The following is a 27,480-nucleotide window of genomic DNA, read 5'->3' on the forward strand; positions in this document are numbered from 1 at the left end:
CATCTAGAGGCTGCCCACTTTCTTTGGATTGTGGCTGCATCATTTTGGCTACTGTTTCTTTCCGTATCCCATCTCCTCCTCTGACTCTGATCCTCATGCCTCTCCCTCATAAGAACTCTTGTGATTACATTTAGGGCCCACCCAAATGACCAGGACAACCTCCCCACCTAAGATTTTCAGTTCAATCACATCTGCAAAGTCCATTTTGCCATGTAGGTGACATATTCACAGGTTCTGAGAATTAGGATGTGGACATCTTTGGGGGCCCGTTGTTCAGCCTAATATACCTATGTACATGTATGTACAAGTCCATCTATCTGTAATACTGTTTACATATATTATTATACATAATGCCATATAATATATACGTACATATAACACGTAACTGTATATAACATTACAAATATGAACATATGTTTAATATAATGGTAGCCTAGATGAAAATTCCTCAGGTACCCTCTAAAAGACATAGCTTTGGGCTTCCCTGGTGGCGCAGTGGTTGAGAGTCCGCCTGCCAATGCAGGGGACATGGGTTCGTGCCCCGGTCCGGGAAGATCCCACATGCCGCAGAGCGGCTGGGCCCGTGAGCCATGGCCGCTGAGCCTGCGCGTCCGGAGCCTGTGCTCCGCAACGGGAGAGGCCACAACAGTGAGAGGCCCGTGTACCGCAAAAAAAAAAAAAAAAAAAAAAAAAAAAAAAAGACATAGCTTTTACAATGATCTGTAAGAAGGATGATCATATAATTTTCCATCCACAGCAAGACACTTGAGAGTGAAAACGGACCCTATTAATAATTACAGAATAACAGACATAAACCAGGACATGTGGTCACCCTCCTTTTTTTTTTTTTTTTGTGGCCACGCAGCTTACAGGATCTTAGTTCCCTGACCAGGGATCGAACCCAGTCCCCAGCAGTGAAAGTGCCGAGTTCTAACCACTGAACCACCAGGGAATTCCCTGGTCACCCTGCATCTAAGGTTCTATTTGATCTGCTTCCTCACCTCATTTCCTCTCACTGTTCCCCTCCAGCTACACTGGCTCCTTCAATCTTCCCATAACACACCGGGCACACTCCTGCCACAGGGCCTTTGCACTGCTGTTTCCTCTGCCTGGAAGGCTCCTGGCACTTTATCTACATGGCTCTGACCCTCATTTTTCTTCAGTGTCCCTTCACTGAGGAGGCCTTTCATGGCACGGTAGTGAAAACCATATAAAGGGACTTCCCTGGTGGTCTGGTGGGTAAGACTCCATGCTCCCAATGCAGGGGGCCCAGGTTCAATCCCTGGTCGGGAAACAAGATTCTGCATGCATGCTGCAACTGAGCCCGCATGCATGCCAGAACTAAGAGTCCACATGCCGCAACAAAGATCCCACGTGCCGCAACTAAGACCCAGCACAACCTAAATAAATAAATAAATATTTTTTAAAAAAAATCATACAGAAAATTACTCAACAAACATTTCCTGTCCCCATTCCCTCCTTTAGTTTCCACTTCATCACTGATCACGACTCTGTAACATACCATATATTTTGTGCTTTTTTTGTTTTGTTTTCTTTGTTTTGTTTTTTGGCTGTGAGGCTTGTGGGATCCTACTTCCCCTAACAGGGATCGAACCTGTGCCCCCTGCAGTGGAAGCACGGAGTCCTAACCACTGGACCACCAGGGACTTCCCAATATACCATATATTTTGATTATCTTGTTTATCTCTGGTCTCATCCACTGCAGTGAGAGCTCCATAGGACAGGGATCTTTGTTGATTTGGTTCCCTGCTGTACCCTCAACACTGGGAACAGTATCTGGCTTAGATTTGGCACTGAGTACAGATTCACGGAATGAAAGTGGTTGACTAGGAGACTTAAGGTTCATGGGTACACTCTATAGGTGATTTGGAAATTAAATGGGTGCCTAACACCTTTGGGTGTCTGATACAGGGGAATCCCGGATCATGTGGCAATCTAGCTGTGCACAGGTCCATGGATGATCTATAGTGGGACATATGATTATACTGGAGCCCACATGAAGCTCTACGGGATCCAATGGTGGGCACAGAGAATAGACAGGGGCCTAAAAAAAACACAGGGACCTCAAGGGGTTCTGGAAGTTTCTCTGTAGGAGGATCGTGGATCCTAAATGGAGGTATGGATCCAAGATGATCCAAAACCCGGCACCCTGGGCTGTGGGTGGATACAGGGTCCTGATGCTAGTGGGGAACGGAGGCCTGGGTGGACAGCTTGGGGGTCTGGGGGAACAGAGATGAGCCTTGGATCAGCAATTCCCCAAATGCTTTCCCTCTCTCTGCTTCTGTCTCCCTTTTTCTCTGCCCGTCCAATCTGTCCCATATCCCCCCAGCATCTAGCCCTTCACCTGTATGTATCCTCCATCTTTTGTGGTCCCCAACTCTATCTCTCTTCGTCAGTCTCTCTTTCTACATCTCTCTGTCTCTCTCCAGTTCTCCCTCCACCTGTCTCTCTGTTTTGTTCCTCCCCCCTGGTCCCTTTCCATCTCTCTCTCCCACTTTTCTCCTGTTCTCTGACCCTCCATCCTTCCCCTGCCATCTTCCCCTGCGCCTTACCTTTACATCTTGCCCCTCTCTGCCCCCATCCCTCTATTTTTGTTAATTTCTCTCCCCCGTCTCTCTGTGTCTCCACTGCTGTCTCTCTGTGGTCTCCCCTCCATTACTCTGGGTCTCTCCCCATCTCTGGCTCTGTTTTCTCTGTTCATCTCTCTTCCCATCTGTCTCTCCATATCTCTGTGCCTCTATCCCCCACCCCCTACTCCCTGTCTCTCCAACTCTCTTTCCCTTCATCTCGGTCTCTCTCCATTTCTATCTCTGGTTTCCTCCATCTCTGTCTCTCCCCATCACCTTCTCTCCTTTTCTCCATCTCCCTGTCTCTCTGACCACCCCCCATCTCTCCTGTCTCTGCCTGTCTCTGGCTGCCTGCGTGTTCCCCCATCTCCCTCTCTTGTCCCACCCCTGTTTCTGGTGGTCTCCATCTCCCTTGCCATCTGTCTCTTTCCCTGACTCCTGTCAGATTTCATCTCCCTTTGTGTGGCTCCACCTCAGCCCCTGCCTGTTTGCTCCGCATCTCCGTCCCTCCATCGTCTCTCCTGCATCCCTCCATCCCTCCCAGCATCCTCCCACTTCCTCTCCATCCCTCCAGCTCCCAGGCCCGCCCCCTGCCCCCGCTCCTCCCTCCCCCCTCCGAAAGGGTTAACTTTGGGGAAGGGCCCGGAGTCCCCGGATGGTGATGTCAGCGTGCGGGAGAGAAAGGACGAGGTGGCGGGGGGGAGGCGGAGAGGAGGAGGAGGCGGAGGAGAGAGGGCGCGTGGGGGGGCGGGGGGGACCTCGGCCTGCAGCATCCGCCGGCCCGCACCTCAGACCCCCCCGGCGGGGGGAGGCGCAGGCAGGGGGGGGCCGGCCAGGGACGGGCTGGGGAGGGGGGGCCGCGCAGCCCCCCCGGGCCATGCTGACTCCCGGGGCCTGACCCCCCCGGGCCAGCCCCCCCTCCCCCAGCTCCGCGGCCCGCCGACTGGGGGGGGGCCCAGCCCAGCCCCCTGGGGACCCCCGGAGAGGTGGGGGGCAGCCGGGGGGGCCGGGACGGAGCGGTCGCCGGCCCCCACCGGAGGGACGGGGCGACCGGCCGCAAGGGGGGCGGCCGGGGGGCCGGTCGGGCCGGGACCAAGGGCATCATGTCGTCCGGGGGCAAGGAGGGGGGCGGGGGCTCCCCTGCCTACCACCTCCCGCACGCACACCCACACCCACCCCAGCACGCCCAATATGTGGGCCCCTATCGGCTGGAGAAGACGCTGGGCAAAGGACAGACAGGTGAGTCAGGGGAGGGGACACCTGGCGCGGGGGCGAGGGGAGATAGGGGGCAGAGGGTGGGACTCATGGGTATTCAAAGGGCAAGGGCTGGCCGCTCAGACCCCTGAGTCCCTCACAGAGAAGGGACTTGAGGTCCAGACTGCCGGGTGTCTAGGATGGAGGGGGGTGAGGGCTCAGACTCTGGGGTCCTGGGGAGAAGGAAGCTGGGGGCCTGGACTCCTGGGAGGAGTTACTGGGGCCCAGAGGCTCCCACCCTTTGAGGACAGAGGTTGGGGGGGTCCGAGCCACAGTGGGAAAGGGGCCTCGGCCTGCAGCCAGGGTCTGGGCCGGGAGCTGAGGTCCTTGGTGCAGTACAGCCGCAGGCCGGGGTGAGGTGCTGGGATGGGGGTGCGCCTCAGGAAGCTGCTTCTCTCTGCACTGTCCTCTGGCCTAGGAGGGCCTCTGTCGGGGTTACGGGGGACTGAAGCTGGGGCGATGAGGTCCACAGCATTCTGCCCCTCCTCCGGCATGCTGGCTCAATGTGGGGACTGGGAATGGAGAGGTGGAAAGGTCGATGCAAGTGGCAAATCCCTCAGGAGTGGCTGTGGATTGGGGGGGTCATCTTTCACTGTTGCTAAACCTCTGTAACCTCTTTCCTGCCAGGTGGGAGGTGGGTGGCTGTAAGACAGGAGCTGAACACCTGTGTTCTGGGTACGAGGTTCAGGATTGGGTCCAGGATCTCTATGGAGCTGAGGGTCAGGGCTGGGAGAGGATCAGACTCCATATCCTAGTGCAAAAAGTGAGAAGGGGTTGCTGACCTGAATTCCTGAGTTATGGGGGCGGAAGGGGCCATGGGCCTGGACTTGGGGGTCTGAGGGAAGAGGGGCTGGGGGCTGGGACTCCTGGATCTGTGGCTTTGGGGCTTACCCTTGGGGAGTGGGGATACCCTTGGGGTGTGCATGCTTCCAGCTACAGCTGCTATTAAAAGAAGGTCAAAGAAGGGGATTAAGAGGTCAGGGTTTGAGAGGAGGTGGAGGAGGATGGTCTGGGAAGGGGACAATCGTAAGATTATATTCCTTGGGAGACATGGCATCTCCAGAAGAGTAAAGGGCAAAGAATTCAAGGAAGTGATGGGTTGAGAGAGAGAGAGGTTTGTTTGAAGGAGGCAGATTGGAGGAGACAAAACTACGGAGATTCAACGAGGCAAGACTATGTGGAGAGAGGAGAGGAACTTAAATCGAGGGTAGCTGTGGAGGGAGGGGGAGGCAGGTAGGTGGACGGACAATCAGAAGGAACAGAATTGGGCAACAGGGAGCCGGAAGAGAATTGCGTTTGGTGGGAATGGCGGCTGTCAGCCCCCAGGCGTTCAGGTGAGAGTGATTCAGGCCACTGTTAAACAGCCAGCAGGGGAAGAAAGAGGAAACGGGGTGGCAAGGGGGGCTTAGGAGTCAGAGGTGGGGAGAATGCCCTGGGAGCGCACCCCACATTTTCAATCCCTATCCCCCAGGTCTGGTTAAACTCGGGGTCCACTGCATCACGGGCCAGAAGGTTGCCATCAAGATCGTGAACCGGGAGAAGCTGTCCGAGTCGGTGCTGATGAAGGTGTGTCTGTGTGCTGGGGGAAGAGGGGACCCTTTGGGGCTGGGGGCAGGGAGGGAGGCAAGGCTGACCTCCATTCCTTTTCCCCCAGGTGGAGCGGGAGATTGCCATCCTGAAGCTCATTGAGCACCCACATGTCCTCAAGCTCCACGACGTCTACGAGAACAAGAAATATTTGTAGGTATTTATAGACACCCAGCCCCCCATGCACCCTCCCCAAGTTCCTAGTGGGGGACATTTCCAGAAACAAAGCGTGGAGGGGCCTGGGGAAACTTGAGCTCTCCTGGCTGGGCCACTGAAGGCCCAGTCCCTTCCTTACTGCCCAAGGACAACCCCCCCCACACACACACACTCCTAACACTCCTTGTTCCCACACTGAGCTGGCCTGAGGCTACAGGCCGATTGTGCCCTAGCAACAGGACAGCTAAGCCTGAGCCATCCCGAGTGGGGGACACAGGCTGATCCTCCCCCTTCCTCTCCAGCCCCAGTCCCTCGGCCTACTGTGCTGCAGGGAACACTCGATACTGGATCATCTTGATGCCCTCAGCCAGACCCAATTTGCTAAGGGCAGATCCCTTTCCTATTTGCTAGGGCAATGGGGCCTAGCAAAGCCCCAGGCCTCTTCCCAAACCCCCTCTCTGGAGCACTGGAGGCTCCCTTCATCCCCCAGCATAACTCTGGGTGCTATGACTGGACACCCCAACAATGGTCTCCTGGGAGTTCTAAGTCTGCATCTCAAAGTTGATTACTCGCCTTAGGATGGGGGTGGGGTCCAGCTGTCCGGACTCCAGACAATAGACCTTTGTCTGGACTCTGGTGACCCAAGGGACAGCTGGACTGGGCAGCGAGAGAGGGGACAACCCCCTGCCCCCACCAGGCAGTCCCCAGGATGAACCAACTCCAGCACCCATCAGATGCTAGGGTGGATTTCCCTAGGAAGGAGGCTGGCCAGCCCCAGGTACTCATGGGAATTGTAGTCCTCAGGCTTCCCTCAGCCTTCCCCAGGTGTGGCGGCGGGGAGGGGCCATTGTCCCTGATTCCACCATCCTTGTGGGGAGGGAGAGCCCATGGGAGTTTGTGCTTCACAGAGGAACCTCAGTTTTCCAAGAGCTCATAGAAATTGAGCTTTTGTTTTCCAGGGGCTGATGGGAATTAGAGGTTTAGCCTCCCAGAGCCTGATGGGATTTGGAGTGTTTAGAATCCAGGTGGCTGATGGGAATTAGAAGCCTCTATGTCCCAGAGGCTTATGGGAGTTGGGAGTTTTTAACCTCTCAGGAGCTGAAGGGAATTGTAGTCTTTTACTTCACAGAAATTGACTTAGATTGGTGCACAAGGCAATCGTTTTTGCCAAGAGTTAATGAGAATTCAAGTTTCTTCATCCCAGAGGCTTATGGGAATAAGAGGCTTGGCTTCCCAGGGGGTAATGGGAGTAGGTAGGGGTTGGGGTGGGGGTCTTTGTTTCCCAAAGTCCTGTGAGAATTGGGGGTCTCCTCCAAGTGCTAATGGAGTTGCCTTATCTCCTGAAACAACTAGGAGTCAAAGTATTAATACTCCTGAAGTTGACATGGGAGTCTGTGCTGCCCAGGGCTGATGGGAATTGAATTTTGGCTTCCCAGAGGCTGATGGGAATTAGTGTCTCTTTCTCTCAAGGACTGATGGGAATTGGAGTCTTTACCTCCCAGGGGCTGATGGGAATTGTAGGCTTTAGCTCACAGATGTTGACTGTTCATTTGGTACACACTGCAAATATCATTATCCAAAAATAGATTAAAATTCCATTATCTGCATCACAGAAACTAATAAGAATGAGAACTTTGGCTTCCCAGAGGCTGATGGAAATACAGGGCTTTATTTCCTAGGGGCCTATGAGAATTAGGATCTCTGACCTCCAGGTGCTAATGGAATTGCCTTGTCTCCTGACAAGTAGTCAAAGTGTTGACCCCTGAAACTGACATGCTGACCAGGGCTAATGGGAATTGAGTTTCTGCTTCCCAGAGGCTAATGGGAACTGGAGCCTCCTCCTCCCAGGGACTCATGAGAATTGGGATTCTCTGCCTCGAGGGGCCAATGGGATTGAGGTCTTATGCTTTTGGAAGAGGGAGACCAGGCTCTTTGGTCCTCCACATGCCCCTTCCAGCCCTCTGCCTCCTCCATGTCCCCCAGGTACCTGGTTCTGGAGCACGTGTCTGGAGGTGAGCTGTTCGACTACCTGGTAAAGAAGGGGAGACTGACCCCCAAGGAGGCCCGGAAGTTCTTCCGCCAGATCGTGTCAGCGCTGGACTTCTGCCATAGCTACTCCATCTGGTGAGGGGGCAGCTTGAGGGGAGGCCGGAATGAGCGCTGCCCAGAAGGCAGGCCCTTGGGAGCACATAGCAGGCTGACTGGAAGCCAGAGTCCTGCAGCCCCCAAATAAATCTTTTATCCCTTTTTCAAAATTGGGATGTAACTCTCACATCATAGGGAATTCCCTGGCGGTCCATTGGTTAGGACTGTGTGCTTCCACTACAGGGGGCATGGGTTCGATCCCTGGTTGGGGAACTAAGATCCCACAAGCCCCACGGCACGGCCAAAAAACAAAACAAAAAAAACCTCACACATCATAAAATTCACCCCTTTAAAGCGTACAATTCAGTAGTTTTTAATATGTTCACAATGTTGTGCATCACTACTACCTAATTTTAGAACATTTTCATCACCCCAAAAATCACTACCCTGTATCCACTAAGCAGTCACCTTGCCCCACCCCCAGCCCTAGGTAACCACTAATCTACTTTCTGTCTCTGCAGATTTACCTATTCTGGACATTTCCTATCAATGGAATCATACTATATGTAGTCTTTTTGTGGCTGGCTTCTTTCACTTAGCAAAATGTTTTCAAGGTTCATCCACGTTGTAGTATGTATCAACACCCCATTCCTTTTCACGACTGAGTAATATTCCATTGTATGGATATGCCATGTTTTATTTATCCATTCACCAGTTGATGGACATTTTGGTTGTTTCTTCTTTCTGGCTATTATGAATAATATGGACATATGAACATTCACATACAAGTTTTGGCGTGTGCCTATGTTTTCAATTCTCTTGGGTATATACCTAGGATTCGAATTGCTGGGTCACATGGGAACTCTTTATTTTATTTTTTTATTTTTTGGCCACACCGTGTGGCTTGTGGGATTTTAGTTCCCCAACCAGAGATTGAACACAGACCCTCAGCAGTGAGAGCACGGAATCCTAACCACTGGACAGCCAGGGAATTATGAGAACTCTATGTTTAGCCTTTTAAAGAAGTGCCAGTCCCTTTTTCAAAGCAACTGTATCATCCAACATCCCTACCAGCAGTCTCTGAGGGCTCCAATCTCTTGCCAACACTTGTTATTATCTGACTTTTTGATTATACCTATCCTAGTGGGTGTGAAGTGGTATCTCATTGTGGTTTTGATGTGCATTTCCGTGATGGCTAATGATGTAGAACATCTTTTCATGTGCTTATCGGCCATTTGTGTATCTTCCTAGGAGAAACATCTGTTCATATCCTTTGCCCATTTTTAATTGAGTTATTTGTCTTTCTGTTCCTGAGTTGTAAGAGTTCTTTATTCCAGGACAAGGGATAATTCTAGGAATAACTCCTAAGAGTTACTTATTCTAAGAACAAATCTTTTATCAAATGTGTATTTTTCAAGTAATTTCTCCCAGTTTGTGACATGTTTTACATTTTTGTAACAATATCCTGTGAAAAGCAAAAGTGTTACATTTTGATGAATTCCAGTTTGTTGATTTTTTTCCTTTTACAATTCATGCTTTTGCTTTCCTATTTAAGGAATATTTGCCCAGGGACTTCCCTGGCGGTCCAGTGATTAAGACTCCACACTTCCACTGCTGGGGGCACGGGTTCAATCCCTGGCAGGGAACTAAGATCCCGCCTGTTGCATGGTGCAGCCAAAAAAAAAAAAAAAAAAAATTCGCCCAGCTCAAGGTCACAAAGGTTTCCTCCTGTGTTTTCTTCTAGAAGTTGTATAGTTTTAGCTCTTGCATTTAGGCCTGAGATCCATTTTTTTTTTCTGAGATCCATTTTGAATTAATTTTTGTATATGGTATGGGGTAAAGGTTGAGGGTCATTTTTTTTTTTGCATATAAACGTCCATATAAGGGCTTCCCTGGTGGCGCGGTGGTTGAGAGTCCGCCTGCCGATGCAGGGGACACGGGTTCGTGCCCCAGTCCGGGAAGATCCCACATGCCGCAGAGCGGCTAGGCCCGTGAGCCATGGCTGCTGAGCCTGCGCGTCCGGAGCCTGTGCTCCGCAGCGGGAGAGGCCACAACAGTGAGAGACCCGCGTACCGCAAAAGAAAAAAAAAAAAATGTCCATATGAAAAGATATTCCTTTCCTCATTGAATTGCTTTCAGCTCTCAAAACAAGATATTCAATATGCAACATTTTAATGATTAATTAAGGTGCAAAATAGATGCCTCCAGTTCATCTTTCAGCCTCATCTGTTTGCACACCTCCCTCTCTGGTATGGGGATCAGGGTGGAGGGGCTGAGACCTGGGAGTAAAGCTTGGTGATGAAAAAGCAGCCCATTTAACTTGCCAACACCTTAAGTGTCTAGACTCTGACATTAAAAACACTGGCCTCCAGAGGGCGATAGTCAACAGATTTAACAAGTATGACCCAGTTAAGGACCACTTCCAAGAGAAACTGTAGAATCTTCCACCCCACCTCCCCCAGACATTAACCCTTACATCCTAAGGAGTTTGTCCCCGGGGTGGGTTGGGGGGGACCAGTGATGGGCTTGGGGTGGCAGTATTTTTTTTTATTATTCGGTATTGAAATATTTGAATGTTTTAAGAACCGGCTCAGTATCATCTGCCTGCTTACCTCAAAATATCTCACTTCACACATATTCGAATATTGGTGGATAAAATGATACGCTGTGTGGGGTCTCTTACAAAATCGTCCAGTGGGGGAAGGAGAGCATATGTAGGGATGGACATAAGAGAAGATTTGCCCCGAATTGATAATGGGTGAAGCTAGTGGGTGGGTACATGGGGCTTCCTATATTCTCGTTCCAACCTCGGGGCATGCTTGAAAACGTCCCTAATTAGAAGTTTCCAGACATGTCCCCCTCTGAGAATAGTGAATGGGGCCTTAGCTTCCGGGAAGAGGGCAGAGGCCTGAGTCCCACCGTCCTGTCTCAGCCACAGAGACCTGAAGCCTGAGAACCTGCTTCTGGACGAGAAAAACAACATTCGCATCGCGGACTTCGGCATGGCGTCCCTGCAGGTGGGGGACAGCCTCCTGGAGACCAGCTGTGGGTGAGTGGGGGCCCGGCCTCCTACGCCCCAGGGAGGGTGTCAGAAGCTGGCCAGAAGCTCATACCACCTTTCTCTCTCTCAGGTCCCCTCACTATGCATGCCCAGAAGTGATTAAGGTGAGTGAGGAGCAGGTGGAGGGGAGAGAGGAGCTGAGGGAGCCTGGGAGAGATGAACGTCATGGCTGGCCCTTCTCCCTTCCAGGGGGAAAAGTACGATGGCCGCCGGGCGGACATGTGGAGCTGTGGAGTCATCCTGTTCGCCCTGCTTGTGGTAAGGCGCTCCTCACCTCTCCTGCCCCGTTTCTAGAACAGTCCTGCCTGGTGGAAGCACAGAACATTTACTTCCATCCTCACCTCAGGGGTTGTTTCCCAAATATTTAACTGGTACCAGGAAGGTGGGGGTATTCACCAACAGAGCAAAATCCTGGGGCCACCCCTCTCTGTGCCTGGAGCTAACTGTTCAGTCACAGAACTGTGAGATAGCCCAGGCGGGTCCCCCGGAAAGGGATGGGGCAGCCAGGAGGACTTGGAGCGCTTGGGAAAGTGGCTGTTTACTAACTGATCCTGATTACGGTACTGTAATGATTAATAGAACCAGACTGGGGAATATCAGCCCAGCTCCTACCACAGGGCCTTTGCACCTGCTTTTCCATCCCTGCCAGCCTGGTTGCTCACCTAGTTAATACTAGACTTCTTTTAGCTCTCAGCTCAATTGTCGCCCTTCCAGGAAGGCTACCCTGGCCCCCTTCACTCCCCCCATGTGGTCAGATTTCCTTGTGGTAGGCTATCTCCTTCCTGGCAGCTAACAGAGTTGTCATTGTGTGTGTAACTCCTTGAGGGATATCTCTCTGTGATTTCCCCTTCTCTTCAAGGCATTGGATTTAGGGCCCACCCTAATGCCTGGACGATTTCACCTCCAGATCCTCAATGAATTATACCTGCAGAGACCCTATTTGTAAACAGGGTCATATTCTGAGGTTCTGGTAGACATGAATTTTTGGGGCACACCACTCAACTTGCTACACTCCCAGATTCCCATAGGCCTCTCTCATCCTAGTCTGTGCTCCAGTGTCACCTCAATCACTCCATCACTATATAGCTCCCTCACCAGCCTCTCTCACTCTGGGGTGTAAACTGTAGGAGGGCAAGGGCTTGCTTTGTTCACTCCTAGATCCTTGACCTGTAATGGACGCTCACTTTTTTTAAATGAATGAAGATTACCCCTCCTGAAACTAGGGAGAAGCATGTTTTCATTTTTTTAAATTTATTTATTTACTTTGCCACAACTTGTGGGATCTTAGTTCCCAGACCAGGGATTGAACCTGGGCCATGTCAGTGAAAGCCTAGAATTCTAACCACTAGGCAACCAGGGAACTCCCTGGGAGAAGCATGTTTTTTTTTGTTGTTTTTTTTTCTGCGGTACGCGGGCCTCTCACTGTTGTGGCCTCTCCCGTTGCGGAGCACAGGCTCCGGACGCGCAGGCTCAGCGGCCATGGCTCACGGGCCCAGCTGCTCCGCGGCATGTGGGATCCTCCCGGACCGGGGCACGAACCTGCATCCCCTGCATCGGCAGGCGGACTCCCAACCACTGCGCCACCAGGGAAGCCCGAGAAGCATGTTTTTAAAGGACAGCCTCCAAGCTGCGGCCCCAGCCTCTTAGGCGCTGGAGCCAGACTGCCCATTGTCAAATCCCTGCTCCGCCACTCAGAGCTAGATGGTCTTGGGCAAATTGCTGAATGGCTCCGTGCCTCAGCCTCCCCACCAGCAAAGTGGAGATAGTAATAGCTCCCTAACTCTTGGGGCTTGCGGTGAGGACTAAATGTGTCAATGCGTGTGAGGCGCTTAGGCATTCGCCTGGAATAAGCTCTCGTAAGCTCTGTGTGTGAGGGGTCTGTTATTCCTCACACAGGGGGCTCTGCCCTTCGACGATGACAACCTCCGCCAGCTGCTGGAGAAGGTGAAACGGGGCGTCTTCCACATGCCCCACTTCATTCCTCCGGACTGCCAGAGCCTCCTGAGGGGGATGATCGAAGTGGAGCCGGAGAAAAGGCTCAGCGTGAGTGGGGGGGGGGGGGGGGGGCGGGGATGGAGGGACAGTGGGTGGTGGGGACAGAATCCCTAGGGGAGTCATGAGGATGGATTTCTAGACCTGCCCGTCAGTCCCTGGGGTGACGGCTGGGAGGGGCATCGCTGGCTGAGCCCTGGCCCTGGGGTCCTGCCCACCTGCCCCGACACACACACAGCGGGAGTGCGCATGCGCTTACCGGCCCTTCCGAGGCGGAGCGGAGCGGGGCAGGTTGCCACTGCGCATGCGAGACCTGTAGCCCGGCCGGTCCGGAGTAGTCAGAATGCGCCGCACAGCTGCCACTAGGGGGAGACGAGCTGTCGTGCTGTCGTATTGCCCTTGGTTGGGGGAAGGGGGAGGGGAGGGGCACGTTAGGGACCCCCAACATCACCCAGTCTACTTTCACTGCGTGCCTACTGTGTTCAAGTGATCTCACTTCTGCTTCTCTACGACCCACGCCCCTCACAGCTGGAGCAAATTCAGAAACATCCCTGGTACCTGTGAGTATGGGGGAACTGGACAGCTGGGTCCCTGGCGGAGGGAGAGGACCCCAAATATCGTGGGTTCCAAAGCAGGAGAGCCGGCTAGGGGGCGGAATGCCGAGGGTCTTGAATAAGGAGGGGCTAGGGACTCGAACTTCTGGGTCCTAGGGGAGGAAGACATGTAGAGAAGAGGTTGGGGCCGAACTCCTGGGCCTGGACTCCTGGGTGTGAGGGGGGAGAGACCGGGGCCCGGACTCCTGGGTTCCCAAGAAAGGAGCAGGCTGGGACCCGGGACCCCTGAGTCTCCGCTGAAGGAGATGCCCGATTCGCTATAATTCTTCTCCTCCCCAGGGGCGGGAAACACGAGCCAGACCCATGCCTGGAGCCAACCCCAGGCCGCCGGGTGGCCATGCGGAGCCTGCCATCAAACGGAGAGCTGGACCCTGATGTCCTGGAGAGCATGGCTTCACTGGGTTGCTTCAGGGACCGCGAACGGCTGCATCGCGAGCTCCGCAGCGAGGAGTAAGACCCCCTCACTCTAGCACATAACACCCTGGCCACATGGGGTGAACTGCTGCAGCTCTCCCGACAGCCGGCAGGGGGCGCGCCGGAGCCTTGCACACTAGCAGACTCCCCTGATGGGGAGGTCCAGGCCACTAGAAAGGGTGTGGCTCAAAGCTCCCCCGAGGAGCTATTCTAGGGGGAACCTGGAGGGGGTGGTAGGACCAGTGGGAAAAAGAAACGATGCTGAAAAGTATTAATAGATGCTGAGGCCAACTTAGTGCCTCACATAGTGCTCACATATAGTAAGTGCTCAGGTGTTAGCATAATTATTATTAACGTTGAGTAAAATGAGGCTGAGATGTATACTGAGACAAAGGGACCAATCCTATTGATACCTAGGAGAATGGAACCGTAGACAGAGAAACTGAGTGGACTGAGCCCCACAGAGCCACAGACATAGGGAGGGGATGAGACCATCTCTGGGGCCTGACCTTTGACCCCAGTGCTTTCCTACCCGCCCATCCCCCCCGCCCCCATAGGGAGAACCAAGAAAAGATGATATATTATCTGCTTTTGGATCGGAAGGAGCGGTATCCCAGCTGTGAGGACCAGGACCTACCTCCTCGGAATGATGTTGGTGAGAAGGGCAAGTCTCGGAGTCCAGACCCCAGATTCCTGAGGGAAGAAAGGGCTGCAGGCCTTGAGCTTCTGCGTTTAGACTCCCTGACTTGCTCTGTGACCTTTGTCAAAACCCCTCTCCACTCTGAGCCTCAGTTTCCCCATGTGTACGAGTGCCATGTACAGCTGGACCAGTGTATCTTTTGATTGTGTTGAAACTCTCGGCCCTCAGACCCACCCCGGAAGCGTGTGGATTCCCCCATGCTGAGCCGTCACGGGAAGCGGCGGCCAGAGCGGAAGTCCATGGAAGTCCTGAGCATCACGGATGCCGGGGGTGGTGGCTCCCCAGTGCCCACCCGAAGGGCCCTGGAGATGGCCCAGCACAGCCAGAGGTGGGAACCTCTGCCCCTCCAGTGGGATCCACAGCCCTGGGTGGAGAGGGAGTTCAGGGCTCTAACCCCATACCCACCTCAAAGGTGCTGTGTGATTGGGACAAGTCTCCTCCCCTCTCTGGGCCTCATTTCCTCATCTCAAAGGACTGTGGAAGGGAGAGGACATCTGAGCCTTCTGAAACCCTCCCACCTGATTTTTTTTTTCTTAATCTGTCCTGAAAACAGATCCCGTAGTGTCAGTGGAGCCTCCACTGGTCTGTCATCCAGCCCTCTGAGCAGCCCAAGGGTAAGGCCAGGTCCCAAATGGATTAAGAAGGGGTAAGGGGGTGAAGACACTGTGGAGCAAAGATGAAACAGCAGAAATTACAACTCCCATGAAGTCTTGGGACGATGCCTCCTTGCCCCTAAAGGGCCAAAGACCCAAGGCCTCATTACTATTTTAGTCCATTGGCCATTTCCCACCTTAACAGGATTGCGTTTTCAGTATGTCTGAAGGGTTCCATTTATTCAGTTATCAAAAGCTAGTTGAGCGCCTACTGGGTACTAGTCACTGCTGGGTTTACAGTCAGCATGATAGAAAAAGTCCCTGCCCTCCCCCGCAACAATGGGGGTTGGGGGAAATAATTGGACTACAAGTTCCAGCATGCTTTGGGGTGCACCTCTGTGAGTGTGTGCTAGTGGGCCTAGAGCCTCCTGAGAGTTGAGTCCACCCTCTCACCCGACTCCACCACTCTGCAGAGTCCGGTCTTTTCCTTCTCACCGGAGCCCGCTGGAGATGAGGCCCGGGGTGGGGGCTCACCGACTTCCAAAACGCAGACGCTGCCTTCTCGGGGCCCCAGGGGTGGGGGCGCCGGGGAGCAGCCCCCTCCCCCCAGTGCCCGCTCCACACCCCTGCCCGGCCCCCCAGGCTCCCCACGCTCCTCCGGGGGGACCCCCTTGCACTCGCCCCTGCACACGCCCCGGGCCAGCCCCACTGGGACCCCAGGGACAACGCCGCCCCCCAGCCCCGGCGGTGGCGTCGGGGGAGCCGCCTGGAGGAGTCGTCTCAACTCCATCCGCAACAGCTTCCTGGGCTCCCCACGCTTTCACCGGCGCAAGATGCAGGGTATGGAGGTCCTTCGGGGGTGAAGGGGTTGGGGATGCGGACTCCTGAGTCCTAATGTGGGGGTGGGAGCTGGGGTCTAACATCTGGGTCCCTGGGAAGGAAGAGGCTGGCGGCCTGGACTCACACATCCTAGGTGAAGATGCTGTTGTGAGCAGAGATTCAGGTGTTGGGGAGAGAAGAGGCGGGGCCTCCAACTCTGGAGGAGGAGCTCGTCTGAAAGGCACGCCCCCTTCAGTGCTCTGGCTTACCTTCCCATTGGCTCATAGCTAGCAAGCCTCACCTCGGGAGGCGTGGCCTAACCAGGGGCCCATCCCTAGAGGGAACATCATGCCTGTGCCATTTGGGGTTTAGCTGCTGGGAAGTGAATAGACTCTGGGGTCTGGAACCTCTGGTTGGAGGATACTGCTGGCCTGTGTGCTGGACACCAGGATGATGGACATGTGTTGACCATGTTCTCCCCTCCCCAGTCCCCACTGCCGAGGAGATGTCCAGTTTGACGCCAGAGTCCTCTCCAGAGTGAGTCTGACAAGGAAGGGAAGAGGGGCCGGAGGGGGGATTTCATTCCCTTAGCCCCCTCCCGACCCACCTCCAACCATCCCCTCCCACTCAGGCTGGCAAAACGCTCCTGGTTCGGGAACTTCATATCCTTGGACAAAGAAGAACAAATATTCCTCGTGCTAAAGGATAAACCTCTCAGCAGCATCAAAGCGGACATTGTCCATGCCTTCCTGTCGGTGAGGGGCCTGGGTCACCGTGCAACCTCGCCGCCACAGAACTACAAATCCCAGCAGCCTCTGGGGTTCACCACCTTAGCACTGGCCTGAGTTCCACCTGGGGCTCATGAGATTTGTAGTTTTCCAGCCCGAGTTGGGTTTGGTCGTTGTGGGGGCATGGAGGCAGGAGAGGTTTATTGCGCCCTGGGGCTTGGAATTGGTGAAACAGGATCCTGAATTACAATTTCCCACATATTAGCATCCACGGAGGACTAGTGATTTGCCATTTCCCTACCACCAGGTCTGAGATTGGCAAAAGGAACTACTTTTTCCAGTGAACTCTAGGGCTGTCCACTGGGTCCTGTGGTTTTGTGCTTTAGGGGCTCATGGGACTTAAAGTTTCTGAGGCAGATGTGACTTTAGCCAGTGTTTGTGGAGGAAGGAAGAAGTTTGTGTCATGTGGTTCTGGAGTCTGGGGTTGGCACCAGATATGAGAGTCCTTATGACCTCGGGATTCAGTTGCTCAATCATTCCTCTGATGCCCTGTTTATAAGGTAGAGAAAACTACAAATCCCAGCGGACAGTGGGGCCTCCCAATGCCTTTCCTGTTATTCTTTCTCCCTGGTGGCTGAGGGGACTGGTAGTTCCTTGGGCATAGCTGGTCATAGGGCTGCTCATCTGTCCCCTGGAGTCAGGTCGCTGAAATCACCCCCTCCTTTTGTCCCCCACCTCTCTCAGATCCCCAGCCTGAGTCATAGTGTGCTGTCACAGACCAGCTTCAGGGCTGAGTACAAGGCCAGTGGTGGCCCCTCCGTCTTCCAGAAGCCCGTCCGCTTCCAGGTGGACATCAGCTCCTCTGAGGGTCCAGAGCCCTCCCCCCGGCGGGACGGCAGCGGTGGTGGTGGCATCTACTCTGTCACCTTTACTCTCATCTCCGGTAAGTTTCCCTTGATGCAGCTGCCCCCAGCCTGGTGTGTGGGATACTCAAAAGAGCTGAGATAGGGTAGCAGCCCAGGAGGGCAGCAAGCAGGAGGAGGAGATGGTGCTGACTCTGTGAGCCCCGTCCTCTCCCGGACCCCCCACATCTTCTCCTTCACAACATGCCAAGTGCTTTATGTGCACTACTTCCTTGAAGCTTCCCAGCAGCCTTTGAGGTTTCACAGAGAAGAAAACTGCATCCCAGAGAGGTAAATTGACTTGGCCAGAGTCACACTGCAGACCGTGACGGAGCTGGGGCTCAGCCAAGGACTCCTGACCTCAAAGCACTGGACTTTTCCTAGATTAAGACTGTGGTGCTCTGCTGTCAAAACTCATTTCTACACCCAGAGCAGACATCAGCAATCGATCACAACACTTCTTTCTGCTGAGCTCTGCTGCAGGCAGCCACAACCAATCAAGAGTTGGCACAAGAAAAAAAAAAAAAAAGTGTTGGCACAAGAGATGAAAACCACAGAAGTTCCTTTCTTTCAATTCTACTTGGTCCCTGAGTCCTGATAACAAGAGTTTGGCTAATGAGGAATACCTCTGTTTGTTGTCCTTGCCACCAATCTTAACATGGCACATCTGGGAGATGAGCTTGTTCCTAGAGTTTTTAACCAAGCTGCTCTGGGGCACTGGGGAATTACATCACCAAAATGAACTATGGCTCTTTTTTTTTCTTCTTTAAAGACTAACATGCAGAACTTTCTCAATGTTAAGATTTTTTTTCCCTCCCATTTATTTTTCTTACGTTTCTGGGTCTTCATGGCCTCAACTAGAACCCGTTTAAATAGAAAACAGCGCACATCATTATTTTAAGTCGAATCTTTCTTAGTCCCACTTGCAAACCATGGATTTATGCCCAGCCCCAATAGGGGGATTTTGAGGCAAGGAAGAAGAGTCATTTGCTGGGTGGAGGGACTAGTTCTACAGGGTGGGAGCGCCTTCCCTGTCCCCAGCCCCAAGTCAGTCTTCCTGATGAAAAAATACATCAGTCCATCTAAAAAAAGAGAAAATTTTATTCAAGGCAAACTGAGGATTATAACTGGGCAACAGCCTTTCAGAAAGCCTTAGGTGATCAAATATTTGGTCGCTCGATGCAAAGGTGGTTGCTTACTTGCCCTGAGTCCATCCTGTCCCTTGATGTTGAGTTTTAATAGCCAAGTTATTTCTTTCCCTTTAGGGGGTTGTACTAGTAAGATGTCTGGCATGGACTAAAGGGCAATTCCAAGTTGTCCACTAGAACTTATGCCACTTTTATCTTGCTCTTGCATTGTGCATGTCCATTATTAGGCAGTAAATACAGGCCTCAATTAACGAAACTAGAATTTAATATCCACTGAAATGTAATCTTTTTCTTTCTAAAATTACTCTCATTTCTACCAAATATAGCCAAATTAAGACTAATTTGTTTGCAAAATAAGTCTGGTTAATTGACCACATAAACTGTTTTATTTATTTATTTAATTTTCTAAATTTATTTTATTTATTTATTTTTGGCTGCATTGGGTCTTCATTGCTGCACTTGGGCTTTTTCTAGTTGCGGCCGGCAGGGCCTACTCTTCATTATGGTGTGTGGGCTTCTCACTGCAGTGGCTTCTCTTGTGGAGCATGGTCCCTAGGCACACGGGCTTCAGTAGTTGTGGCATGCTAGCTCAGTAGTTGTGGCACGCAGGCTCAGTAGTTGTGGCACACAGGCTTAGTTGCTCTGCAGCATGTGGGATCTTCCCGGACCAGGGCTTAAACCCTTGTCCCCTGCATTGGCAGGCGGATTCTTAACCACTGTGCCACCCGGGAAGCCCCAATTTATTTATTTATTTTCTGGCCTCACCACACAGCTTGTGGGATCTTAGTTCCCTGACCAGGGATCGAACCCGAGTCCACAGCAGTGAAAGCTCGCATCCTAACCACTGGACCGCCAGGGAATTCCAAACATAAGCTGTTTTAAATTGGCTGTGCTGGAACTTTTCATAAAGGATCTCAGATTGAATTTTTTTTTTTTAAGAGTATAGTTGATTTACAATGTCATGCTAGTTTCAGGTATACAGCAAAGTGATTGAGTTTTACATATACATATATTCATTCTCAAATGGACCTTTTTTAAAGAGTGATTTATTTATTTATTTTTTTTAAAAATTTTTGGCTGCATCGGCCTTAGTTGCAGCAAGCGGGATCTTTGTTAAGGCATGCAGGATCCTTCATTGCGGTGCGTGGGCTCTTCGTTGCAGAGAGCGGGCTTCTCTGTAGTTGTGGCATGTGGGTTTTCTCTTCTCTAGATGTGGCGCCCGGGGTTCTGGAGTGCGTGGGTTCTGTAGTTTGTGGCACGCGGGCTCTCTCGTTGAGGCTCACAAGCTCAGTAGTTGTGGCACAAGGGTTTAGTTGCCCCTCAGCATATGGGATCTTAGTTCCCTGACCAGGGATTGAACATGCATCCCCTGCATTGTAAGGCGGATTCTTTACCACTGGACCACCAGGGAAGTCCCTCAGATTGAACTTTTAAAAAACCTCTTGAGGCCAGGAAATCCATGCCAAAGATGTGTCACAGATTCCACCTGAGATATCTATGTATTTGGATGAATTCCTCTCTTTTTGAGGTCCCGAAAATACTTTGGGCTTCTTGCACCTGTCAGGAGGTGGCTTTCCTTATCCACCTGAGAAAACTGCTGGGAACCTAAGAGTTTCCAAAATCTAGAGACAACAGGTAAAGAGAAAAGATACATGTTTCAATTCTGCTTATAAAGGAATAATTTACCAAATTGCCGCAAGTCAAGTCATAATTAGGTTGAGGGGAAGGGTTTCCTTATGTCTGGAAAACACAGAGTAAAAACCAGCAATATTTCAGACAAAACCCCCAAATTATAACGATATTCGTCAGTTCTCTCAGTCCCATGTGACTGATTCTTGACCTTAACCTTCATAACAGTTTTATGAAGCCACCACGTTTTCCATTAGCATGCTTTAATTTCTTACACATTCAGCAGTATGATCTGAAAGTTACCAGAAACGTGTACTTGTCAGAAAGTCCTTTCTATGAATCTTCTTGACAATTAAGCATTTTTTTTGGCAAAAGCATCAGAGTACAACAGTAACTGTCTATAAATGACAAAAGACTTTAACAGTCAAGGTTAAAGACCTGATTCCAATGCGATTGACAAATGACCTTTGTTACTGCTGTGACATACGTTTTAAAATAATTACTAGAATTATGATTGATAACATTTTATCAGGACATACCAAATTTTTAGGAATTCCATATAATTTCTAGAATATATATATTAATGACATTTGTCTGTGTGATACAATCTAAGAAATTTTATAACCTCTCATTTGACAATGCTTTCCGTGTGATTTAACATACAAAATAAACTTAATTAGTTTAATATTTCTCTCTGAGATGCTCCAGGGGCCCTCTCTGAAGCATCCCAAAGTTAGCTAGAGGTCAAAAGAACTTCGATTAGAATTTGATATTTGGAAAGTTCGTCAAAATATCAAAAAGAGAACTTGCCTGGTGGCGCAGTGGTTAAGAATCCGCCTGCCAATGCAGGGGACACAGGTTCGAGCCCTGGTCCAGGAAGATCCCATATGCTGCGGAGCAACTAAGCCCGTGCACCACAACTACTGAGGCTGTGCTCTAGAGCCTGGAAGCCACAGCTGCTGAGCCCGTGTGCCACAACTACTGAAACCCACATGCCTAGAGCCCGTGCTCTGCAACAAGAGAAGCCACCACAATGAGAAGCCCGCGTGCCACAAGGAAGAGTAGCTCCCGCTCGCAGCAACTAGAGAAAGCCTGTGCACAGCAACGAAGACCCAATGCAGCCAAAGATAAATTAATTAATTATAAAAAAATCAAAAAGATTTCACAACAATTGGTCAAATAGGACATAGGTCACTGTATTCACTTAACCAAAGTCACAAAGAAGATTTCAAAAGCAAATACTGAAAGTTGTAACAGATTACCACTAAAGAAACTTTACAATCTGTTTTCAAAAGCAGATCAGTATTTTCAGAAAACTTTGTCCTCTTAATAGAGAGAAAACCAAATTCAGGTTTTGTAACACTTTAATACTAAAATTCATTTACGGGAATTCCCTGGCAGTCCAGTGGTTAGGACTCGGTGCTTCCACTGCCGAGGGCCTGGGTTGGATCCCTAGCCAGGGAACTAAGATCCCACAAACTGCACGGTGTGGCCATAAATAATAATACAAAATTCATTTACTTAATTAAATTCAATTTAATCTTAGCCAATCCTGAACACGCACAAAACTTTTTCCTCGGGGTTTCTTTTCCCTTAACAAAAGGTATTTCCATTCTTGATACTGTCTTTTACTGCAAACATGCCTTCCATTTTTCTTGCATACTGAAACGTTTATTTTGGTAGCTTTAGTTACAGATGCATAATTCTTAACCTTAAAACTTAGTTTCTAGCACAAACTAAGTAGTAAGCAAGTATGAACTTTTACATTAGCATCCCATAGGTTAGCAAACTTATAAATACTCTTTATAGTTTCTAGAAAAAGTATTTTTTTTTCCACAGAAAATGTCTTAGTGTGGCATCCACCCTATTTATTAATAGTCCTAATTACCTTTAGTTTCTCTGTAAAAGGAAGCGTATATTCAGTAATTACGGTTCCAGTATCTTATTTGGAAAGGATTTGGATATTCAGTGGATTTCTGTAGTTTAACTTAATTTAGCAAAACTCCATGAAGTTTCAAGTTATCAAAATCTGGAGACACTACTTTAGATAGACATTCCCAAAACATAATTTTTCCTAAAAAGTTTACCTAAAAGTGCTTATCTCATTTACGTCTATTTTATTTACTGAAAAGTTTCATCACATCTAGTTATTTTTCTTGCTGACAAACTTTGTAACAGGAATAATATCTCATTTAGTTCATTTCTAGTAAACCTAGGTACAATAAAAATATTACACTTAACGCTGATGACTCTAAAGACATGTCTGTATCAATTAATGCAACAAGCTTCAGCTAAATTTAGTACCAGATATTACTGCTATACTCAATATTTCCCAGTTCACGCAAATCTGAAAGTCATTGGGGTTAGTTTTTTTCTATTTCTGAGAATCTATATAAGTGCCTAATTTCCTTTCCTTGTAAGTGTAATTTTCACTTACAAACTAATTTTGGCAAAAACACGTTTTCAACACACATATGCAGATACATACAAACACACAGACAGACGCATACAAACACACAGACACCCCACAGTTTCCATTCCAAAATGTCAGCCATCAATCAGTTACAATAATGTAAAACCCATCCGTTACAAAACAGGTTGGATTCAAATTCCCTGTCTCCCTTTTGTTCTTTCTTTTTATAAGCGTTACCTTTCCTGAAATTTGCATTTTAAAAAGATGGTGGAATTAAGAGTTCCTGGAGGAGACCAGGTGGAATATATGCATATCAAAGGCATAGGAGGAGAAAGGCAAGTTCTCCTAGAAGGACTTTGTTCTCTTAAGGCCAGAATTTTTTTTTTTTCCAATACTTAACAAGCCTCTTAGCATAAAGAGGGAAGGTTTTGGGAGTGGTAAGAGGATGGGTGGGTTTCGGATTGTTTCTGGAGCCGCACCTCTGGTCCTGTAAAGACTAGATTTGTAAAACAAGGACAGTTCTTAATTCCTAAAGAATTGGGTGGCCACCTCAGTGTCTGATCAAAGGACTGACATACCCATTCAACCTATGTTGGAATGTTTTACTTTCCCTCGTTTAGCTTAGGTGAGAAGACACCCCCCCCACCCGCCATATTGCTATCAGGCTCCTAATTTCAGCTGTGGTCAGTTTAGTCACACCGGTGGCCTCCCATCTTGGTAATCCATTTACTAACACTTTTGAGCACCCTCCCTGGGTTTTAAGAAATCCTTTAACTGGGGCCAGTCAGTTAGGCCTTTGATCTGAAGAGGCTCACCTACAGCCTCAGGTGGTCCCATTTCTAAAGGTAACCATTTAATGGCGTCATCAGAGTGGACAGGCACTTCAGACAGGATTATTAAAATAAGTACTCAAATGAAGGAGGATAGAGGGGAGCAGTAAAGTTTTAGGTACCTTTTAGTTACCTTTTATATCACTGATCTTTCATTAGCCTTCTGCAACATATCTTTCAATGAGACCTTTTTTTTTGGCCACATCACACAGCTTGCGGGATCCCCGACCAGGGATGACCAGGGATCGAACCCCGGGCCCCTGCAGTGAAAGTGCTGAGTCCTCACCACTGGACCACCAGAGAAGCCTGTCAATGAGGCTATCTTGGAATTTTGAAGACTTTCAAAATTCTAAATATGAATAAAAATAGGAAAATAAGATGAGAGGTCTCTAAAATTTTACAGTTTAGAAGTTTTCCCAATTCAAAAGCTCCTAGAAGCTAGCGCTACAAATATTTTCCCCTGCTAACCTAATTTTAAAAAAGAGAAAAACTCTTAACTACTGTTGTTTCCAGTAGACCCTGTGGACAGAGGTCCAGGAGACTGCAGGGTTTTACTGCGCATGAAAAATCAGTTTTGGGGTGCTTAAAGGAACCCATCTTGGGGACTTCCCTGGTGGTCCAGTGGCTAAGACTCTGTGCTCCCATGCACGGGACCCGGGTTTGATCCTTGGTCAGAGAACTAGATCCCACATGCCGCAACTAAGAGTCCGCATGCCACAACTAAAAGATCCCACGTGTCGCAACTAACACCCAGTGCAGCCAAATAAATAAATAAATATTTTTTTAAAAAAACGAAAAGAAGCCTATCTTGGCCATTTCAGGACAGATTTCCTTTAATTCCAATTAAGTAGTTGCAAACATACATAAGCCCAGCTGGTATTCCCATTGGTGGCTGTCTGAACGGGAGCTGTTTGGCCTTTGAGGCACAATTTCCCATTATTAATGTCTAATTCAGCCTAATGTCTAATAGCCTAATTCAGATATGAAATATGATCTAAACAACTTTCTGAGGGCAGTGTGGTGGATTGCATGTGCACTGCATCTGAGTCTAGCTCCCCAAGGAGTTACCCGTGGGTTACTTTGACTCTTTTACCTGTCTCGGTTTCTCCCTGCGACAGCCTAAAACTATCACAGGTGCTCGGAGTTCTAGGTTATCAGCCTCTGTGGCCCATCCCCCCTCACACCTCCACGAGCAGTATTTACTTAATGGTTATGGTGGGTCTCCCTTTTTCTTAAGAGCTGAATAATTCAGTCTCTCATTCCACTAGCAACAGTTTTGTTCAGACCGTATGGCAACTTTTTTTTTTTCAATTCAAGCCAAATTTATTTATTTTATTTTATTTTTTACTTTTTGGCCTCACCGGGGGCCATGCAGGATCTTAGTTCCCCGACCAGGGATCGAACCCACGCCCCCTTGCAGTGGAAGCCAAGGAGTCTTAACCACTGGACTACCAGGGAAGTTTTCCATTCAAGCCAAATTTAACAAAAACCCAGCCACCTATGTTTCCCTGGGCCTCTTGCCCAGACCCCCAGGTCCTGCCTAGGGAATACACCAGTGCCCCTTAAAACTCCAAGTCTTAAGTGAAAACAGCTCGAATAAAATTTTCAGGATCATCACTCAAACAACAAGATCCAGCTATCAGGAGAACTCGTCAGAACCCCTGAGAACACCTGAGGAGTACCGAGAAGCTGGGGGGGCCCAATGGGCCCATGCTGGTACTTAGTGTTGGTTCCGGTAGACTCCAGGTGCCCTCTGGTGGGTGTCTCTCATATCCTGCCGGCTACGCCATGCAAGGCAACGAAAAAGTTAATCGGTCAATCTAAGAAAAAAGTGGAAAACTTTATTCAAGCCAAAGTGAGGACTATAACCCAGGAATGGCCGCTCAGAAAGCTCCGAGACTGTTCCGCCATTAGAGGCCAAACCACAGTTATATAAATTTTTGAGACAGAGGGCTGTACGTTAAATGACGTGTTATTGACAGTTTACACAATCCAGGTACAAGGCGAGTAGTGGGTCATGGGTCTTCGTGGCCCCTGACAAGATTAAGAAGGTTACCTCCTCAGCAGGTGTGGTTAATGCAGGTGCACAGCACACACTAAAGGGGAGGGAGGAGGCCCAAACCGGCAGAGAAAATGGTTGTGTTTGAAGTTTCTCGTCTTGTTGTAAAATCTGGATTTTGTTTCATCAGTCTGTTTCCCTGCCCCTTCCAGGTCCCAGCCGTCGGTTCAAGCGGGTTGTAGAGACCATCCAGGCTCAGCTGCTGAGCACTCATGACCAGCCCTCCGTGCAGGCCCTGGCAGGTGGGAGACACCTTGGGGCACCCGTGGGGCGGAGGGGAGACTTCCTGGTGGCCAGGTGCTGCGGGGGGGGGGGGGGGGTGTTGCTGGCGAGGCTTCAGCTGTGGGGCAGCAGGGCCCACCTGCTGTCGCCCTTAGGTCCTACCTGCAATGCTGGGAGCAGGTTCCCAGAGAGGCTGGGGCCTGAGCTCCGAGGGAACCAGGCCATCCTGAGCCTGAGAAGGCTTCACCAGGGAGGGGACCTCCAGGGACCCCTAAGAGGATGACCCGTCTCTGTCTCGGAGGTAGCGGAGCTTTCCGCTAACAGAGGCTCCTGAACTGTGTTCTGGAGGAAGGTGGCCGGCCATCCTGGTTTGCTCAGGATGCAGGAGTTTCAGTGCTAAAACCGGGACAAGCTGGTCATCCTCTCTGCAGATGCTCAGACTCTTCTGACCCCGCTGGGCCTGGCTTTCAAGGACTTGGGCATCCCCCCGGGCGCAGGCGAGGTCTGTGCTCCAGGGGGAAGGGGCTTCCCTTCACCCACCAGCCCCGGTCTTCGGGAGCAGAATTCCCTATCAGCCAGGGATCAGCGAGGCCAGGGTCACAAACAACAAACTCCATAGTTCAAACATCAATTTATTATCATACAGTCCTGGAGATCAGAGGTCCCGCACAGGCCAAGCAGGCTAACACCAAGGCTCCTGGAGGAAGGGCCTCAGTAGTAGGGAGCTGGAGAAACTCTGCCTTCTGTTAGTCTGGTTCCCCAGGGCAACCAGAAGTGAGGAAGGCCCCCTGAACCTCTCCAGACCCGGTTGCCAAGGAAAGCTGGCCTTGACAACCAGAGTTCCTAAAAGGGCATGCATTCATGTAGGACCCACAGACACCCAGGGCCCGAGCCACATGCCTTATAAGGGGAATGGGGCAATGGGGGAGCTCCATTGGTTGCTATGGCAACAAGGCCTCCAGCAATCAGTGTCTCTTAAGGGGCTGGCCTCTGCTACAGGTACTATTTTGGGCCCTAAAGAAACTACTGCATGGCAGTCCCCTAGTCTGGGGCAGTGAGGCCCCACAGAAAGATAACCGCAGTCATGCAGGCCCAGCTGGGAGGGCCCGAGACCCCCAAACCATCTGCTGTGGGCTCCGCTGGGCCCCGTTAACAACCAGTGGAAAGTAATGGGGCCCTTTGGCCATGATCGGGGAACTCAGACGGTGCTGTAACCAGAGTCTCTGAGGATGTCTCCTGAGCTGGGCCAGCCAGGTCTCACTGGGGCATGGCCTGGCTTCCAAAGCCTTAGGTTTGGGGGTGCCTGGGACACGTGCCTTGTTGGTCTAGGGAAGCCAGGCCTAGTTGCTGGCGTGTGTGACCCCTGGCAGCCCCCTCCCCTGCTGGAACACATCCCTGGGCTCGGTACCCCTGGGGTTCCTGAAGCCAGATCGCTTCCTCCCCCACAGACGAGAAGAATGGCGCCCAGACCCGGCCTGCCGGGACCCCGCCCCGAAGCCTGCAGCCCCCGCCCGGCCGCCCAGACCCAGAGCTGACCAGCTCTCCCCGCCGAGGCCCCCCCTAAGGACAAGAAGCTCCTGGCCACCAACGGGACCCCCCCTACCCTGACCCCAGGGGGCCGGGAAAGGAGGGGGCGCCCCCTCCACCCCCCTTCCCTGCCCCCCAACTGTGAATCTGTAAATAGGG

General features: G+C 50.7%; 1 protein-coding gene across 1 annotated transcript; it reads left to right on the top strand.

Moving 5' to 3' along the window:
* The first annotated feature begins 3,630 nt into the window (after positions 1-3,630).
* BRSK1 (BR serine/threonine kinase 1) lies at positions 3,631-27,480 on the top strand. The gene is made up of 19 exons (XM_079908447.1): positions 3,631-3,827; positions 5,314-5,408; positions 5,497-5,582; positions 7,569-7,709; positions 10,603-10,719; positions 10,802-10,835; positions 10,921-10,989; positions 12,628-12,774; positions 13,252-13,283; positions 13,617-13,787; positions 14,309-14,406; positions 14,620-14,779; positions 15,005-15,065; positions 15,518-15,884; positions 16,352-16,400; positions 16,495-16,618; positions 17,336-17,534; positions 25,725-25,814; positions 27,243-27,480. The coding sequence occupies exons 1-19, from the start codon at positions 3,692-3,694 to the stop codon at positions 27,356-27,358; spliced, it is 2,292 nt and encodes a 763-aa protein (XP_079764573.1). The 5' UTR covers positions 3,631-3,691; the 3' UTR covers positions 27,359-27,480.

The sequence above is a fragment of the Stenella coeruleoalba genome, assembly GCF_951394435.1.
Source record: "Stenella coeruleoalba genome assembly, chromosome: 20".
NCBI lineage: Eukaryota > Metazoa > Chordata > Mammalia > Artiodactyla > Delphinidae > Stenella > Stenella coeruleoalba.